Source organism: Neodiprion lecontei, chromosome 3, assembly GCF_021901455.1.
Source record: "Neodiprion lecontei isolate iyNeoLeco1 chromosome 3, iyNeoLeco1.1, whole genome shotgun sequence".
NCBI lineage: Eukaryota > Metazoa > Arthropoda > Insecta > Hymenoptera > Diprionidae > Neodiprion > Neodiprion lecontei.
The window spans coordinates 6,755,386-6,775,967 of record NC_060262.1 but is presented as its reverse complement, the minus strand read 5'-3'; the positions used below and the strand labels follow the sequence as shown (position 1 = coordinate 6,775,967).

Here is a 20,582-nt window from a genome sequence, read left to right as displayed (position 1 = left end):
TGAAAGTATAAATTCAGATTAAGCCCTTGATATGCTAGCTAGGCCTTGTCCTTCAGTAACATTTTTTCATTCAACATGTTGAAATAAGACTTTATCAAAGGAATTCACTATTATGGGCACAGTCGACTTCTCAATAGTGCCTCTCTCAATAGTTGCGCTTTCCCAGTTTCACGCGCAAACTGTTTCCCCAACTACTCAGAAGATGAGCCGTAATCTCGGATTTCGCATACCTATTTCGAAATACATCTATCAACCGAAGTTATTGAGAGGAATGTTCAAAAGTCTCGCATAACAAGCACGGAGGTACATAGTAGGTAAGAACGATTCGCTGAAAAACTCTTCCCCTTTTATTCCTGCCCGGAACTATTGGGAGGTCGGACTGTGCTTAATCTCAAAGGAAACTGATTTTCCTACAATACTGCAGGTACAATGGATATTCGATCTACAGTTTGGATTAGTTGGTGTCCTGCAGAAATGGTAAGAGTGAATTTAAAAAGTTTATAACTCAAAGACCAATGATACAATACGTTTTGTACAAGCCTGGAATGTCTGTCCTTCGGCGAACGATTTGCAGCGATTCAAGAAAAGATATTAATTTAGGTGTTCACACAAAGAAAAGTTGGCCAGCCGGATTTCGATTTTTTACCAAACTTTTCTATGTGCTTCTCACGTCTTCGAAAGGTTGTCAAACTTCTTTCTTCGTCACAAGTATATTCCAAGGGTGACCCAAATTGTCAACTTGATCTGTGGTTTCGGAGTTGGGAATAATTAAAAACTAGAAAGAAAAAAAAAAACAAAAACCTTGATGAAATGCGAATGGTGAGTATGAATCGCAGTATTGGTAATGAGGTCCCTGGTGTGACAGCCATAAATTCTGGAATTACAGACATCTGCAACGAAATCAGGCTCCAAAAGAAATATCATAGAAATGAAGGTTTTCGTGTGCCGAATCTTTATCTACTTTCCATGAAGATTTTTATTTAAAAAAAATTTTTTTTATTTATTGTTCAACTTTCAGAATTTGTTGCGTTTTGTTTTTTCATTTACACTGCTCTAATCTATTTAAACAGTATATGTAGATACATAACAGTTTCGAACTGATAGAAAGAAATTACAAAATAATAGATAGATTTTCTGACGATTTTAATGTTAAACTTTTTAACTGTATAACTTTTTTTCATCCATATTGTTGCTATTATTAGTGTTTGATTACGTTTTTTAAGCAAAAATACAGTTTATTAAAAAAAAAACATCACATGAAAAGTATGCGTGGTACATATTTTTTATTACTATACTTCGATTCAAGCGCATCGAATCTTAATTACATATAATAATAACTAGATTTTTTTTTCAGACCAGTATTATTGATTATTTCTATCATCATAGCACGTCAGTGATATTTTTAGTTTTTTATCGGGTTGTTGAGTGCCATTTTCGATGACATCAAGGGCTTTCGCAAGCGACTTGAAGTGGTTTGAGGTAGGTACCACTGCTGGTGTATCTCCTTGGAGATACCAGGCTGTCAGGCGGGTACTGGTACTTGGGTTGATAATTTTTACTGACCTAGTCCGTGGACTTATCTGTTTCATGATGTTATGGGATTACAGCTAATCTTTCCTTGCTTCGTGATGTCAGTAGAGGATTTTTTATCAATCACATCGCCGGAATTAGTCGTTTTGTTGCGGGTCGTTGCGAGGATAGTGGTCAAGAACCAGAGCTGATTAGTATAGTCAACATAGAACATGAAGCCCCCCGAGAGCTGGTGAAACATATGGTGACCCCATGGGTCAAAGTGACCTGCGCTTAAATTTGATACGAAAGTTATAACCTCATACCAGGTGTTGTCGACTATATCGTGACTCGGGCCGTGGGACGTAACTATTACATCTACGAGTCAATTAAGGATCCAGGCAACCCGGTAATGGAAAGAATGTACCCCCAAGGTGGCGGAGGTAATGATCTGAGGGTTGACTAAACCCCAAGGCATGGCACAAGGAGTGAACGCAATGTACAACGGGTTGTTCCGAAAGACAGAACGCAAAGATGCCCGTGTCACTCAAGTTCTCGCATTTAAAGTTCGGGATTGCCTCGATGGATATGTCGGAAGAATAAAACTACGTACGAACATACACTACCGAAATATGGTAAGCGCACGACAAACTTGTCTCGCGCGCAGAGGGCGCCACCGGTAATCGAGGCAATCAAACTGAAAAAAGGAGCGCTCAGCGCGAGCGATCATTCCACAATCACCCGGCACAAGAAGTCGCTGTTCGGGACTCGGAGCAATAGATACATCCGTTAACACCAGGCGTTTTTAAGCCGTGGCTATCTGTTAGGTTCCGGATCTTCCAGTACCGTTTCTGGGGATGGGTATTTTGAGCCAGTGCCGATCACTCTACAGAGATCTTCTTTACCTTCTGCTATCCTGACCGAATAGAACGAGAAAATTTCAAATCAACTCTACCGGACAGGGATACAGATTCGTTCGACGAAATTTTAATCAAGCACAAATATAAGTAGCAAAAGATAATAAAGAAAATTATCTCGCTGAAATCCACAAAAAAGCTAAGAAAATAAAATAAATTTGTGATCAGTATTTCTCGGTTCTGTTCCTGTTCTAAGTTCTTCTCTGCATTATTGCAAAAGTATTTCAAGTTTTCATAAGGAGTTTTGATAAGTTTCGGCTCTGCCTAAAATTATTCTTAGTTCTGAAATGAAATCTAAAGGTGCTTTGCCGTGGAGATTTTATCTTGTGGAATTTTGAATGACTCGAATATTTCAAGATCAGAGATAGTTTCCCGGTGAGAAATGTTCCGTCAAACGAAGTGACCCAGTGGAGCGCTTTGCTACCTAACCGGTCAGACAAAAGTATGAATCGCGATCAGAAAAGTGCTTTACTGCCTACTGGTGACGATCGCTCTGAGGCTCCTCTATCTTTACCGAACACTGGATGGTCAAGCGCAGTCGCGAGTTGCCATGTTCGTTATTCATACCCGTCTGTTGTTGCGGTGATCATGTTCGGGTGACATCGGCGTTGCATCGCATTGTCCCGTTTCTTGTCATTTTCGCTTTCATCTTATTCACCGTCAGTTTTGGTCATCGTCTGGTATGTCCAGCCTCAGTTGGCGTAACTCTTATGCGTTGACTGGAAAACACGAAGACGGATACCCATGGGTGAATTTTTGTGACCAGTTTTCGGCGGGCAAGTGGGCCCAGGTGGGCCTGGGAGCCTGAGAGGTTTCTGCTCTATCGACTCTACCTAACGTGCTCGCACCGACATTCGAAGCAGCAAAAGTAGTGTCGATATAGCAGCTGGAGATTGAGTCGGTATAAAGTGAATACGTAAGACTACTTGTCGAATGCGACTTACAATTAGAAATGTCGATCAGTTCGATCATCCCCATGAGGAGACGCGTAACCGCATCCACCGCCAACCACCCCCAACTACCATTGAGCACCTCCATCTACCTCCTACCATATCCGTCCACATTCTACCACCTCCTGCCACCTCCTACCACCTCAAACCAGCTCCAACCACCTCCTACCATTTCCGAACACCTCCGACCACCCCCTAACACCTCTTACCACCTCCGACCTCCTTCGTCCTCTTCGTTCCCCTGCTCCGCCATGTATTCCATATCATTAATATTGATAAATATTCCAACAACTTTTCATTTGCTCTCTCGATCTTGAATTTTCGTAGGCATAGAACCGAAACGCTGTTTTAGCTAGTCGCAAGTAGAGTATCTACGTTGGGTAGAGAAGCAGAATGTTTTTTCAAAAAGTTTTCTTACAGAAAAAAATTCAGAGTAACTGTAATACATCACGAATGCGCTAATTTTGATCAAGATGAAATTGATGCTCTGTACATGAGACGGTATTTGACGCAGTGTAGTGATTTAAAGATAGTGAGAGAAAAAACGAAGCTACTTGAAACTTCAAATGTATTTTAGCACACATTTGGAAGGTACGAGCAACATATTTTATCACCCAACTGTCGCAGAACCGCAGCGTTATTAGCTGACCCGTTACCTGTAAAATATATCTTAAGTCAACGGCTGACTATAAAAGGTCCTGGCCGCTTGAGTCTGGAATCGGCAGGAAGGATGAAGTGGGTATTTCTTGTATAAAATGTGAGAACTAAAATCATTACACATCATATCATATCATCATACATCATAGATCATACATCTTCACACATCACATCATACATGATCATACTTAGTATTAAAATTCGAAACCATAGTTTGGATGTCGGATGTTCAGAAAGTGACGTCACCAATCTAAAATCAGCCAGCCGAATTCCTCAGTCTGGAATCAACCGCGCAGTAGAGCGGACGGATGAAAGTCGCGCTCCGCAAATTTCGAGTACCGGGTTCTCAACCTCCCGGATCCCGCGCTTCGGGTCCGCTACGCGGTGAAACTGGACTTCCAGGATAAGCGCTCCGTGGTTCCTGGTTCATGTTTACAATAAATTATTTCAATTCATTTTTCGCGCAACCCCAAAATTCGGTAGCTGTCAGTCCGCTAATAAAATTTCTCGACTTCCAGGATAAGCGCTCCGTGGTTCCTGGTTCATGTTTACAATAAATTATTTCAATTCGTTTTTCGCGCAAGCCCAAATTCAGTAGCTGTCAGTGCGCTAATAAAATTTCTATAACTTTACAATCTTCTCATAATCTTTTTGGTAAAATATGTCGATAAAAAAATTATGTCAAACCTCACACATTATTTTTGATTTGTTCTCACGCTGAAAATATTTATTAGTATTCGAGGTATAACTCGAGGTGGTTGGCGGTTTTCGGTGGAGGTAGTTAGGGGTGGTTGCGGGTAATCTCGGTGATTCAGGAGGGGGACGAGGATTTGTGCTCGGTGAGTAAAACACTTTTATAATATTTCATGGCAATTGTAATTACATTTTATCTGAAATATTACAAACTTGTCACGTTTACATTAAATTATTTCAATTCATTTTTCGTGCAAGCACATATTCAGTAGCTATGAATAATCTTATACAATTTATTACATTATTACTTAATTAATTAATATTCCTATAATATTTAATGGCAATTGTAATTATATTTCATCTGAAATATTACAAACTTGTCACCTTTACAATAAATTATTTCAATTCATTTTTCGTGCAAGCACATATTTAGTAGCTATGAATAATCTTATACAATTTATTATATTATTAATTAATTAATTAATATTCTTATAATATTTGATGGCAATTGTAATTATATTTCATCTAAAATATTAAAAACTTGTCACCTTTGCAATAAATTATTTTAATTCATTTTTCGTGCAAGCACAAATTCAGTAGCTACGAATAAGCTTATACAATTGATTATATTATTAATTAATTATTTAATCAATTACTCAATTACATTAATCCTCACACAATATTTTCGATGTGTTCTTATACTGAAAATATTTATTACTATTCAAGGTATAACCTGAGGTGGTTGAAGGTGGTCGGAGGTGGACGAGGAGGAGGACGAGGAGGACGAGGATTTGTGCTGGGTGAGTAAAACACTTTTATAATATTTGATGGCAATTGTAATTATATTTCATCTGAAATATTACAAACTTGTCACGTTTACAATAAATTATTTCAATTCATTTTTCGTGCAAGCACATATTTAGTAGCTATGAATAATCTTGTACAATTTATCATGTTATGAATTAATTAATTAATATTCTTATAATATTTGATGGCAATTGTAATTATATTTCATCTGAAATATTACAAACTTGTCACCTTTACAATAAATTATTTCAATTCAATTTTCGTGCAAGCACATATTCAGTAGCTATGAATAATCTTGTACAATTTATTATATTATTAATTAATTGATTAATTACATTAATCCTTACACAATATTTTTGATGTGTTTCTATACTAAAAATATTCATTACTGTTCCAGGTATAACCCGAGGTGGTCGGAGGTAGACGAGGAGAAGGACCAGGTGGACGAGGAGGAGGACGAGGTGGACGAGGAGGAGGCGGGGTGGGTCGTCGGAGAGGACCTCTCCTCTCCTCAGAGGAGGGGACGGGGAGGGGAGGGAAGGGGGCGAGATGGGCGGGGAGGGGGAAGGGACGGGAAGGGATGGGAAGGGGAGCGGTGAGGGGGGCGGGGTGGGAGGGAGGGAGGGAGGGAGGGTGGGGGGTGGGTGGGGGGCGGGCGGGAGGGAGGTAGTGGAGGACGGATGTCAGTGCAAGCCCGTAGAGTTGATAGAACAGAACACCCCCTCCCCCCACACGCCCGCCCGGCCACCCCTTCCCTCTCCCTCCCTCCCTCCCTCCCTCCCTCCCTCCCTCCCTCCCTCCCTCCCTCCCGCCCGCCCGCCCCTTCCCGCTCCCTCCCTCCCTCCCTCCTGCCCTCCCTTCCCATCCCTTCCCTTCCCCCTCCCCGCCCGCCTCTACCCGTCCCTGCCCCTCCCCCTCCCCTCCTCTGAGGAGAGGAGAGGTCCTCTCCCACGACCCACCCCGCCTCCTCCTCGTCCTCCTCCTCGTCCAACTGGTCCTCCTCCTCGTCCACCTGGTCCTCCTCCTCGTCCACCTCCGACCACCTCGGGTAATACCTGGAATAGTAATGAATATTTTTAGTATAGGAGCACATCAAAAATATTGTGTAAGGATTAATGTAATTAATCAATTAATTAATAATATAATGAATTGTACAAGATTATTCATAGCTACTGAATATGTGCTTGCACGAAAAATGAATTGAAATAATTTATTGTAAACGTGACAAGTTTGTAATATTCCAGATGAAATATAATTACAATTGCCATTAAATATTATAAGAATATCAATTAATTAATTAATAATATAATAAATTGTATAAGATTATTCATAGCTACTGAATATGTGCTTGCACGAAAAACGAATTGCAATAATTTATTGTAAACGTGACAAGTTTGTAATATTTCAGAAGAAATATAATTACCATTGCTATCAAATATTATAAAAGTGTTTTACTCACCCAGCACAAATCCTCGTCCTCCTCGTCCTCCTCCTCGTCCACCTCCGACCACCTTCAACCACCTCAGGTTATACCTTGAATAGTAATAAATATTTTCAGTATGAGAACACATCGAAAATATTATGTGAGGATTAATATAATTGAGTAATTGATTAAATAATTAATTAATAATATAATAAATTGTGTAAGCTTATTCGTAGCTACTGAATTTGTGCTTGCACGAAAAATGAATTGAAATAATTTTTTGTAAAGGTGACAAGTTTGTAATATTTCAAATGAAATATAATTACAATTGCCATCAAATTTATAAGAATATTAATTAATTAATTAATAATATAATAAATTGTATAAGATTATTCATAGCTACTAAATATGTGCTTGCACAAAAAATGAATTGAAATAATTTATTGTAAACGTGACAAGTTTGTAATATTTCAGATGAAATATAATTACAATTGCCATGAAATATTATAGGATTATTAATTGATTGATTATTAATATAATAAATTGTATAAGATTATTCATAGCTACTGAATATGTGCTTGCACGAAAAATGAATTGAAATAATTTATTGTAAACGTGACAAGTTTGTAATATTTCAGATGAAATATAATCACAATTGCCATCAAATATTATAAGAATATTAAATAATTAATTAATAATATAATAAATTGTATAAGCTTATTCGTAGCTACTGAATTTGTGCTTGCACGAAAAATGAATTGAAATAATTTTTTGTAAAGGTGACAAGTTTGTAATATTTCAGATGAAATATAATTACAATTGCCATGAAATATTATAGGATTATTAATTGATTGATTATTAATATAATAAATTGTATGAGATTATTCATAGCTACTGAATATGTGCTTGCACGAAAAATGAATTGAAATAATTTATTGTAAACGTGACAAGTTTGTAATATTTCAGATGAAATATAATTACAATTGCCATGAAATATTATAGGATTATTAATTGATTGATTATTAATATAATAAATTGTATAAGATTATTCATAGCTACTAAATATGTGCTTGCACAAAAAATGAATTGAAATAATTTATTGTAAACGTGACAAGTTTGTAATATTTCAGATGAAATATAATTACAATTGCCATGAAATATTATAGGATTATTAATTGATTGATTATTAATATAATAAATTGTATGAGATTATTCATAGCTACTGAATATGTGCTCGCACGAAAAATGAATTGAAATAATTTATTGTAAACGTGACAAGTTTGTAATATTTCAGATGAAATATAATTACAATTGCCATGAAATATTATAGGATTATTAATTGATTGATTATTAATATAATAAATTGTATAAGATTATTCATAGCTACTGAATATGTGCTTGCACGAAAAATGAATTGAAATAATTTATTGTAAACGTGACAAGTTTGAAATATTTCAGATAAAATATAATTACAATTGCCATGAAATATTATAAAAGTGTTTTACTCACCGAGCACAAATCCTCGTCCCCCTCCTGAATCACCGAGATTACCCGCAACCACCCCTAACTACCTCCAACGAAAACCGCCAACCACCTCGAGTTATACCTCGAATACTAATAAATATTTTCGGCGTGAGAACAAATCAAAAATAATGTGTGAGGTTTGACATAATTTTTTTATCGACATATTTTACCAAAAAGATTATGAGAAGATTGTAAAGTTATAGAAATTTTATTAGCGCACTGACAGCTACTGAATTTGGGCTTGCGCGAAAAACGAATTGAAATAATTTATTGTAAACATGAACCAGGAACCACGGAGCGCTTATCCTGGAAGTCGAGAAATTTTATCAGCGGACTGACAGCTACCGAATTTGGGGTTGCGCGAAAAACGAATTGAAATAATTTATTGTAAACATGAACCAGGAACCACGGAGCGCTTATCCTGGAAGTCGAGTTTCACCGCGTAGCGGACCCGAAGCGCGGGATCCGGGAGGTTGAGAACCCGGTACTCGAAATACGCAGCGGACCCGAAGCGCGGGAGGTTGAGAACCCGGTACTCGAAATTTGCGGAGCGCGACTCTCATCCGTCCGCTCTACTGTGCGGTTGTTTCCAGACTGAGAAATTCGGCTAGCTGATTTTGAATTGGTGACGTCACTTTCTGAACGTCCGACATCCAAACTATGGTTTCAAACTTTGATACTATGTATGATGATGTATGATGTACGATGTATGATGTACGATGTATGATGTATGATGTATGATGTATGATGATATGATATGATGTACAATGATTTTAGGTTTCACGTTTCATACAAGAAATACACACTTTATCTCTCCTGCCGATTCCAGACTCAAGCGGCCAGGCCCTTCGATGGTCAGCCGTTGACTGAAGATATATTCTTCAGTGAACGGGTCGGCTAATAACGCTGCCGTTCTGCGGCAGTTGGATGATGAAAAATTTCGCTCGTATCTTTCAAATGTGTGTTAAAATACACTCGAAGTGTTAAGAAGCGTCGTTCTTTCTCTCCCTATCACCTTTCTAGGTCTTCAAACCACTACGCAGCGTTAAATACCGTCTCATATACGAAGCATCCATTTCATCTCGTTCAAAATTAGCGCATCCGTGATGTATCACAGTTACTCTGAATTTTTTTCCATCCAAATACTTTTCGAAAAACAATTCTGCTCCTCTACCCAACGCAGACACTTCACTTGCGACCAGCTAAAACAGCGTTTCGATTCTATGCCTATGAAAATTCAAGATCGAGAGAGCAAATGAAGAGTTGTCGGAATAATTATGAATACTAATGTTATGGAATACATCGAGCGCGCGTCGAATAGAATCCCATTTTGAAATGAATAATTCTTCTCTTTTCATATCATAGCTAATCTAGTAATATAGGTAAATAGGATGGTTGGAGGTGTTCGGAAATAGTAGGAGGTGGTCGGCGCTGGCAGAAGGTGATAGGGGGTGGTCGAAAGTGGCCATTGATGGTCGGAGGTGGCAGGGGGAGGTAGGAGGTGTTCGAAAATGGTAGGACATTTCAAAAGTTAAAGTCGACGATGATCCGGTGCATCAATTTTATCGTATATTTGATAAATTATTCCTAAATACATTGAAACATATGTATTTGTAATGAAATATCATGCAATGGGCTGTGTAAACTATAAACTATAATTTCTATCAAATAGCTACTTTTATGTCAACAGAGCTTTGAGACTCAGTTAAGTTGGATCTCGATTTTTGCCATCGTATGTAGGACATTGGGCCACAAGAACAAATGCGAATTACGAAGAACTCCGTATTAGAGATAAGGATATTTTAGTTCAAGTATACCTATACACAGAAATCTGTATGTGAATATACTAAGACCTCTGTGTTTGTTGTAAAAGTCTAGTTTTAAATATGTGTATATATGTACATACACATGCATAAGTATACATATACATATATACACATACATGTACATAAATAATTGCCACGAAATTAGAAAAACTCACAACTTGTCGCAAATAGAGTAAAACGTAAGGTTAATAATATACAAATTACACAAGCGCACCATAAAACATGGCAAGGGTAATCCTAGTGCAGTGATTGTATAAACTGAAGAAACATACATTTACGTATACATGATATAAATTAATAGACTAGAAAAGAGTATTTAGAGAGCTTATCTAATTCCGATCTTGTCACAATAGATCATTAACATAATCAATATACGGTTAAAGCTGTATTAGCTACATTCACTATTGGAGATAATATTTTTTATTCATTCTTATAGTTATTTAATTTCTTGTACAACAATTTTTCAAATTTCACTACAAAATGCCCAACGAGTTCTCGTAGTGCAAATACCAGTCCAATTACCTTACAGATGGCATTACATTGATTTTTGCCTTTTCGCGTCGAGTTATAAATACAGAGAAATCTCAATGAGAGCTCATTTCTATAAGATTTATTGTAGTGCTGCATTCGTAGCTGTACCTGTTATTCTATATTATATACTGTCCTAAATTTTAAACACACAGCACAACAATGGCTGAAAGCACAATGGCAAGAAGAGATGAGCTTTTTGCATCTTAATAGCACAGCGATGTCACGTCGGAGGATATGTACTAGTGGATCACTAGGTGGGGCACAGAACTGAAACATAATTATGTTGAAAATCTTCAACATCTCTTACAGAAAGTAGGTACATTGCCAGACCTTATATACCAACAATGAATATTCATAGAGGCTATATTCATAAATACTTACAAAAGTAAGCTAATATTTTACCCGCAATTGCTTATTACTGATAACTTGATATGATAATATCCCCTTCCCGCCCCTCCCCGCACACATCTACTTCTACTCCTACTCTACTCCAACTCCTACTACTATGACTACTCCTATTCCTACTCCGACTTCTACCACTTCTACTTCTACTCCTACTACTCCTACTCCTGATCCTACTCCTACTTCTACTCCTGATTCTACTTCTATTCCTGATCCTACTCCTACTCTAATGAATATAATAAAAATGTTATACTCACAGTGTGCAAGTCCTCGTCGTCCTCCTCACCCACCTCGATCACCCGCAACCACCGCGAACTACCTCGGGTTATACCTTGAATAGTAATGAATATTTTTAGTATAAGAACACATCAAAAATATTGTTCAAGGATTAATATAATTAATTAATTAATTAATAATATAATAAATTGTATAAGCTTATTCATAGCTAGTGAATATGTGCTTGCACGAAAAATGAATTGAAATAATTTATTGTAAACGTGACAAGTTTGTAACATTTCAGATGAAATATAATTACAATTGCCATCAAATATTATAAAAGTGTTTCACTCACCCAGCACAAATCCTCGTCCTCCTCGTCCTCCTCCTCGTCCACCTCCGACCACCTTCAACCACATCGAACAACCACCGATAACCACCTCAGGTTATACCTTGAATAGTAATAAATATTTTCAGTATAAGAACACATCGAAAATATTGTGTGAGGATTAATATAATTGAGTAATTAATTGATTAATTGATTAATTCATAATATAATTAATTGAATAAGCTTATTCATAGCTACTGAATATGTGCTTGCGCGAAAAATGAATTGAAATAATTTATTGTAAACGTGACAAGTTTGTAATATTTCAGATGAAATATAATTACAATAGCCATTAAATATTATAAAAATGTTACACTCACTATGCACAAATCCTCGTCCTCCTCGTCCAGCTTGTTCTCCTCGTTTTCCTCGTCCTCCTCCTCGTCCACCTCCGACCACTTCCAACCACCACCAACCACCTCGGATCATACCGCGAATACTAATTAATATTTCGAGTATTAGAAAACATCAATAATATTGTGTAAGGATTAATGCCCAATTGTAATTGCAATTTTTTTATTCTGGTCGTTCGGTTCTTATGCTGATTCAAAATGTTATCCGAAGCATGCTTATTGGATCGATACTACAAAACATGACGTTTCCATTAATCAAACTTGTAAACTTGAAAATTAGTCCTGAAGGTTAAAAATCACCAGGTCAAGGACCTGGACAGCCAGAACTATTGAGCGCTAGTCCTGGAAGTCCGGTTTCACTAGGTAGCGGACCTGGAGCGCAGGAACCATGGAGGGCTACGAAAAACTGGAAAACTACGGAAATTTCGTCCTGAAGGTCGAAAGTCACTAGGTCTAGGACCTGGAAAGCAAGAACCACGGAGCTCTTGTCCTGAAAGTCGAGTTACACCAGTTAGCGGACCTAAATCGCAGAAACTATGGAGCGCTCTTTCTGGAAGTCGAGTTTTACCATGTCATGGTCCTGGAGCGCAGAAATTATGGAGTGCTTGTCCTGGAAGTCAAATTTCGCCAGGTAGCGTACCCTGAGCGCAAAAACCACGGAGCACCTGTTCTGGAAGTCGAGTTTCACCAGGTAGTGGACTCGTAGCGCAGATACTACGGAGCACTAGTCCTGGAAGTCGAGTTTTACCACGTACCGTACCTGGAGCGCATGAACTACGGAGCGATTGTCCTGTAAGCCAATTTTCACTAGGTGCGCACCTGAATCGCAGGAATCACGGAGCGCTTTGTCAAAAGTCACCATATCAAGAACTTGGACAGCCAGAACTACAAAGCGCTCTTCCTAGATGTCAAGATTCACTAGGTGCAGGACCTGAATAGCCAGAACTCCGGAAAATTGGTCCTAAAGATCAAAAGTCACCAGCTCACGGACCTGGACAACCAGAACTACGGAGCGCTTGTCCTGGAAGTCGACTTCTATCAGGTAGTGGACCTGGAGCGCAGAAACCATGGAGCGCCCGTTCCGGAAGTCGAGTTTCACCAGGTAGCGTACCTTGAGCGTGGAAACTACGGAGTGCTTGTCCTGGAAGTGGAGTTTCACCACTTATTGTACCTGAAGCGCACGAACCACGGAGCGCTTGTCCTGGAAATCGAGTTTCACCAGGTAGTGGACACGGAGCGCAGAAACTACGGGGTGCTTGTCTCTGAAGTCGAGTTGCATCGGGAAGTGGACCCGGAGCGCAGGATCCAGGAGGTATAGAACCCGATACTTGAAATCTGCGGAGCGCGATTCCCATACGTCCGATGTACTGCGCGGTTGTTTCCAGACTGAGAAATTCGACTAGCAGATTTTCAAGTAGATCGATGATGTCAAGAGAAAAAAAATTTTGTGTGACGTCTCTTTCTGAACATCTGACCATCCAAACTTTGGTTTCGAACTTTAATACTATGTATTATCATGTATGATGTGATGTGTGAAGATGTATGATCTATGATGTATGATCATATGATATGATGTGTAATGAGTTCAGTTTTCACATTTTATACAAGAAATACCCACTTCATCCTTCCTGCCGATTCCAGACTCAAGCGGCCAGGCCCTTTCATAGTCAGCCGTTGACTTAAGATATATTCCACAGGTAACGGGTCGGCTAATAACGCTGCGGTTCTGCGACAGTTCGGTGATAAAAAATGTTGCTCGTACCTTCCAAATGTGTGCTAAAATACACTTGAAGTTTCAAGAAGCTTCGTTTTTTCTCTCGCTATCACCTTATCAGGTCTTTAAATTACTACACTGCGTTAAATACCGTCTCATGTACGGAGCATCAATTTCATCTCGATCAAAATTAGCGCATTCGTGATGTATTACAGTTACTCTGAATAATTTTTCCCCCAAACAATTTTCGAAAAACAATTCTTCTTCTCTACCTAACATAGATACTCTACTTGCGACTAACTAAATCAGCGTTTCGTTTCTACGCCTACGAAAATTCAAGATCGAGAGAGCAAATGAAAAGTTGTTGAAATAATTATGAATACTAATGTTATGGAATAAATCTAGCGCTCGTAGAATAGAATCCCATTTCGAAATGAATAATCCTTCTCTTTTTATATTATAGCCGTAATATTGTAGATAATCCAGTTTGTCTCCTGGAAAGTTATAAAATTCGTAGCATGCACCACGTATTAATCCTAAACGTATCATATATAACAATATCGTACCTGAACCACATATACATGTATACTTTTTGGTCTCTGCATCATTATGACATCAAATCTATTATTATTTATGATCTATGCATACATTTTTCTCTTGGGCGCGTATACTTCAATTAAATCATTGTTCTGCTATTGGATATTGGATTGGAATATTGGAAGATTTTTAGTCTCGTCATTAATTTCTTGTATCGCCGACAAGTCGGTAAGTACACACAGGCTCAGTACTGGCTTGGGCTCACCATTGCGAAGACTGTGTTACTCGTAAGGTGGATGCAGCCAGCATCATGTGGAAATCGGTAACTCTTTGATGTTCTGCAATAAGTTCTCAATTTTACCGTTGGAACATCTCAGGGGGCGCAAGCGCAAGACGATTTTTGGTTGTGACACCAAAGCCCATTACGGCAACTGCCTTTATATTCATGCATGAGTCAACGTCTTATGTAATGGAATCAGCTTTTCTACGTCTAACCACTCAGTATCTTTTGTTTTTCTAATTATATCGCTCGGTCTATTATTAATTACCGAGAATTAGAAGTTTAATACGTCAAGTACAAAGAAATCATCGAACTGGTAACGTGATCCACGATTAAATATTCACGACGGTTTTATTCAAATAAGTTGTACATATAATGAAGAAGCAATTCGCTGACGTATAATTTCTCAATTCATTCGATTTGTAAACGTTATTTCAATAGAAATACTTCGTTGGAACACTATAATTTCTCTACACACTGCATATATTCAGTATTCCCATGTGCGTCATTTGTACAAAATGGTGTGAATTGATTTTGGTGGCAAATGTAAGTGGATGTTTCCTCTTCTTGGATCATTAATAGCAACATTTTGGTCTGTTGTGCAACTGAAAAAAAAAACTATATTTCAAAACAAGTTCTGCAATGAACAAGTGAGAAATCGCTTATGGAAAGTGCCCACGTTAAGTGAGAACCTGAATTATCATTAGTCTCATTATTACATCGTTATCGACTGAGCAGGACAGCTGGAGTAGTGTGAGATAAGCACCACAGTTTCCTGTCAATCGTAAGCTCTTAGTGCATGTGAAAATACATTTGATTGGTCGTTATAACTTGAATTAAAATGTATAATATCAGTTCAAAATTTCCGCAATGATGTCTTTGAGATAAAATCTTAGGTACAGTTCTCAACAAGTTTTAGTGATCATAACTTCAATTTCACGAACTGTGCCTGTTTCTTTGAAAGTCGTGTAGAGACTTCTCCTTACTTGTTATATATTAGAAGAATCATCTCTTCTTTGGGTGTTTCGAAAGCCATAGCTTTGACTGATGTATTGCCATGAGCAAGTCCTACCCTTATCGACCCTGGTGGCGTGAACTTGCTGAAATGTGTAAGGGCGTAGTATAACGGTTGTTTGTAAAATTCATCGACTTCCGCGTTCACGATAATTGCAGCATCCTTGTAATTGCCTAGATAATTGGGCCCACCGTACATGTTCACAGCGAGATTCCAGTCCACCCATCCAGCTACCCAGTTTTCAAAATTCTGGAACATGAACATTTTTTAATTACGAACCATCAATTGTTTCACTTGAACAAAGTATTATTACAGTATTATGAAAAGAAATGAGATAAGCTTTCATCATCGGCTCCAACTATAGAGTACAGGTGATTTCATTTTCCGGATAAAAATCATTTGCTTCGAGCAAATGTGTGTTTTACTTGTTACATAAAACTTTGAGTCCTTACACTCAGAGCTAATATATTGTATTATCTATTGATAAACGTGTTCCGCAGCACTATATCTGATTTCCAAGATAGAATATTTACAGCAATCACGTGGAAAATATTTCCATAATTAATTCTGCACTGTGTATTAAGCCAACAAATACTCAGTAATTTAATTACATACTTGGAACATTTCCATTATGTACACATCGGCAAAGTCCCAAGATCCCAAAGGTACAAGTCCAGTGTCTGGTTGTGGATCCCCTGCAATAATCAAAACACTATTACGCCGTGCTACGAATTGATATAAATCGTTATGCACATTCGCAATGTCTACAGTGTGTAATACGCATAAATCGTGATATCACTTACCCGTAGAAATCTCGGTCATGAATATGAACTTGTCGGGGTAATCTTGGTGAATTTTTTCAACTAGGACTGTGGGATACAGTGTGTCCTCATACGTATGAATAGCAATGGCCGCTATGTAACTCCTGGCTAATTCGTTCTCAAACATTATATTGATGAACGAATCCAGGTGTGATCTTACGTCGTCGTAAGTAAGAATGAGAGTTCTGTTATGCTTTGATTTGCTAATGGTTGGACCGAGGTTATTTGCAACCCACTTGCCCATGTGTTTTGGTGTGAAGCCCATAGCCCCATAGTGAGATATGTTTATGGTACCAATCCAAGGTTCGTTACCCGTTGACAGAGCCCACATTTCTAGCCCGTGATCTTTATACTTGTCCATAAACTTTAAAAGATAGTTGGCGTAAACCTGATAGTATTCTTCTAGTAGAAATCCTGTCAATCAAAGAAATTGCAGTTTAATTCAAAGATTTTTCAACAGAAGCTACGAGCTAAGAAAGTAGTTAAATAGGATCAAATTCTGCAATAGATCTATGTCGTTTCGAAAATTTGAAGATTTGAAGCTTACGGATTGAAACGATTTTCAACGAAATATTCACGTAGCACGAAAGATGATTTAGCGTTGATCAAAATATGATACGAGCTGTGCAATACACACCGTAACCTGTATAATTGTGATTCGTCCTCATCCAAGGTGGAGCAGTCCACGCTGCCGCAAAAAGTTTAAGGTCCGGATTAATTTCCAAAGCTCTTTTCATCACTGGTATTTTGTAGAGTATATCTTCCTGTGCTAGACTGAATTTTTCCAGTAGCACATCTCCGTCGTGATCATCGAGGGTATATGCTCTTGTGGAAAAGTCAGTTGCACCAATCGGAATACGTCCAAAATTGTAATTACTACCTTCCTTACTGAAGTATGTTCTAGAAATTCGTTATCACAAAATGTATTACAGAATAAACCGGATATTGAACGATTCTAACTTAGGTACTGTATACTTTTACGGTTGGAAATTAAGAATTGCTAATATCGATGTGAGAATCGTATCCAAACTCTTGACGGTGTAATATAACTGGTGATTAACTCCATATACTGTCCAATCATATCACACCCAACAAGAATATACTGTTGCTGATAGGTAGCTATTCGGTATTTGGTCTTATGTTGTTGATTTATGGAAGTAATAATTTTCAAACAAACGTATATTTTGATCATGGTCACTCTCAACACACGCAACAATGCGGTTATAAGTGCAGTACGTGAGATTATAGCCTTAGCCTGATTTAGTCTGTCTTAGTCTGTCATCTGTTGGGTTCCGTTACAATTGTTACCAACCTCATTAAGTTCTCCTGGGCCCCTGAGCTCAAGTTTTTTATGTTTATGCACGCTGAGTCACTGAAACCGCCTCCAAATCCATGAATTGGTTGAAAAGTGATGCTGGGGTCTAGTCGGAAACTGTCAGAATGAGTAGGCACTTCTTTGCTAAAAACGCCATCGGTCTTGGAAAACCTCAAGCCGTCTTTAGACGACGTGTATCGGATATAGAAACCAACATCCGGAACCTCGGGTACCGGAGTGCTGTCGCAATAGGTAGCATTGCATACACAGACTGTTCCATTGTTTCCAAAATCGCGATGTACACAAGGATGACTTCCTACTGCAAATTTCAATATTCAATTGTAGGTGCGTACTTCTCTGAATGCCTTATATATTAAAAATCATTCGCCACTGGGTGGAATCACATGGAAATCAATGTCAAATAATTGTCCGATTCAACGAATTGGGTTCAAAATTTACCTGCGCATATCCACGTGGCCAGGAACAAGATGCAACGTCGCATGACTTTTCTTTGGTCAATTACTCAGTGCAATAGATTTACTGCGAAAATTCGTATTTTTTGGAATCAATTTGTCTTCTGTAACTGCGGGCAGTAATAATTATTTGCAATGTTAGTTATTATGCATGAGCGATAACGTTAATAAGAACTCTTAGATTAATGAAAAACAGAGTTCCGACATGTGACGGTTGCAGTATAATAATTTTTTTCATTTCGACTTCAACTAGCAGTAAACTAATAATCGACATTGCGAAAAGTGTGCCACCTGGGAAAGCACTGATTAGTTAACCAAAGTTCAACGTCTCAACTACTAGCAAACATCAAAATATAGTCTAGTGAGGCAATCCACATAACATTGCACAAACGTGCATGAATCATTTCAGAATAATAAACAATCCACATTATTTATATTTTGGATGGAAAGTTTGCCTTTTCAGTCGTAGATGAACTCTGTCAACTGAACTGCAAACGATATCGAATATTATTTCAAGTGTTCACAAGAGGATAATATTCACGTTCTTTGCGCGCTTTCTATTACACTTGTTGCAATACAAATAAAAAATTGTAACCATATTGTCGCGAAGCTTTCGTTCGCACTATTGATTTTTGCAATGTAGCATATTGCGTCTATTTGAAATTCGTAGGAATGTAACGATGCAATTAACGACACAGTAGAACAGTGACAACGGAGTCTTCGCTAGCACAAAAAAAAAAAACTATGTTTTTCGAAATAGCTTGGTTTGATTCTTGATTGTAACATTTTCAACAGAAAAAAATTAGTGTTTTTCGTCAAAAATCAAATTTTTTCAATTTTCCAGTTTTTGAAACCCAAAAAAATCATTTGGTCATTCAAGAATTTCACTGTTTTTGTATAAGTGTATTTTTAGAAAATTTAACCCGCGATTCTCAAGTTATACTTACGTCACCTACTTCGGAAATATTTTTAAAATGTAACGTGGTTCTATAGTTCGATTAGAAATTATATTCTTTACCAGCGAAATTACAACTGTACATAATTTACAGAGAACGTAAATAATTCACTATTGACGGGAAACACATGCCGTAAAATATTTACTTTGAAATACATCGGTAACTGAATGTTTTATTTTAACTGCGATGAGTGTGAATTTAATATGCACGTTTGGAAGTGACTTTCCAATCTATTCGGAATAGTTGCCATATTGCCAACTAATTTTTTCCCATATTTTGACAACGTTATGGAAAATTCAAGCAAAGAATATTAAAAAAAAGCTTCTGCGTCGGTCTTTATGGCACATTAACTATAAAAATTCACAGTTGAAAAATAGTTCTTACAAAATTTTTAGCTTTCGTATGCGTAGCAACTTATAATATTATACGATTGTGTTTCCGAAGAATAGTTCGAAAATAGTCTGTTAGTTAAAATTCCAGATTAAAAATACCCTCGACATTTGCACACAGTCTCAGAAGTCCCAATTACGTTCATTTTTTGTATTTTGAAAATTGATTTTTCGTTTATGAACCTTACCTTTCCTAGCACTATTCTCGTCAACTCGACAGCTGCTTTTTATTCCACGACGACCGCTTCAAATGCACCTGGAATAAACCTAGTGTGCAATACTGACTGAGTGATTTAGTAAGTTCAACTTGCACTGTGCGTCTGTCTCTGCCGCGCCAGCTTTTCATACATTTTCTCTCCATGCGCAATTGTGTTTTTACTTAATGCTGCATACATATTGTTGATGAGGAAATAAATGATCAAATGCCTGCAACCGTCATGCGGATGATATTATTACCAAACGATAATACCTCGGATATGAATACACAAGAATAACAGCAACAAAAACTGTTGATCTGGCCATTTCTCACTCACAATCAGCAAGAAACATTTTTATGATTCTCGCAAATTGCTATTCTCATATTCACTTTCTCTTGAATCATATCACATTTTGGCAAAACGATACAGCAATTCTTTCACCACATTTCGTTGGCAAATATTTACTATATTTCAAATATTCTTGTTTATTTTCACTGTGTAAATGTGATCCAAATTGAACAGGCATATAAATCGTGACTAGTTTGTAGAGCAAATTGCCCCAAAAGTTTGAATATCAAATCTATTTGAGTTCGTTCAAATTTTATTATACAAGCATAGATTTTTACAAATATAAATAAAGTTTCAACACGTATATTTTCGTATATTTTATTTCTAAACTACCTGCAGGA

At 37.6% G+C, this 20,582-nt stretch overlaps 1 protein-coding gene across 2 annotated transcripts; it reads right to left on the bottom strand.

Annotated features, from left to right (window-relative positions):
* Nucleotides 1–15,054: 15,054 nt before the first annotated feature.
* On the bottom strand, nucleotides 15,055–20,034 carry LOC107227407 (lysosomal acid glucosylceramidase). Of its 2 annotated transcripts, none has more exons than XM_015668537.2 (8): nucleotides 19,885–20,034; nucleotides 18,338–18,461; nucleotides 17,876–18,197; nucleotides 17,201–17,463; nucleotides 16,546–16,977; nucleotides 16,358–16,437; nucleotides 15,714–15,991; nucleotides 15,055–15,332 (listed from the first exon to the last, which is right to left on the bottom strand). In XM_015668537.2, exons 2-8 carry the CDS (start codon nucleotides 18,378–18,380, stop codon nucleotides 15,233–15,235), a joined length of 1,518 nt encoding a protein of 505 aa, XP_015524023.2. In that variant the 5' UTR covers nucleotides 18,381–18,461; nucleotides 19,885–20,034; the 3' UTR covers nucleotides 15,055–15,232. The 2 variants fall into 2 exon arrangements, with proteins under 2 accessions (XP_015524023.2, XP_046590534.1); XM_046734578.1 differs by having other exon boundaries at nucleotides 18,338–18,418; nucleotides 19,885–20,026.
* Between the last annotated feature and the right edge of the window lie 548 nt (nucleotides 20,035–20,582).

Excerpts from the sequence above, each read along its gene's own strand:
- LOC107227407 (XM_015668537.2), bottom strand. The coding sequence starts at position 18,380 with ATGCGACGTTGCATCTTGTTCCTGGCCACGTGGATATGCGCAG. Across the intron at positions 18,198-18,337 it reads GGCCACGTGGATATGCGCAG|TAGGAAGTCATCCTTGTGTA; the intron begins GTAAATTTTGAA and ends TGAAATTTGCAG. Across the intron at positions 15,992-16,357 it reads ACATAATGGAAATGTTCCAA|AATTTTGAAAACTGGGTAGC; the intron begins GTATGTAATTAA and ends TTCATGTTCCAG.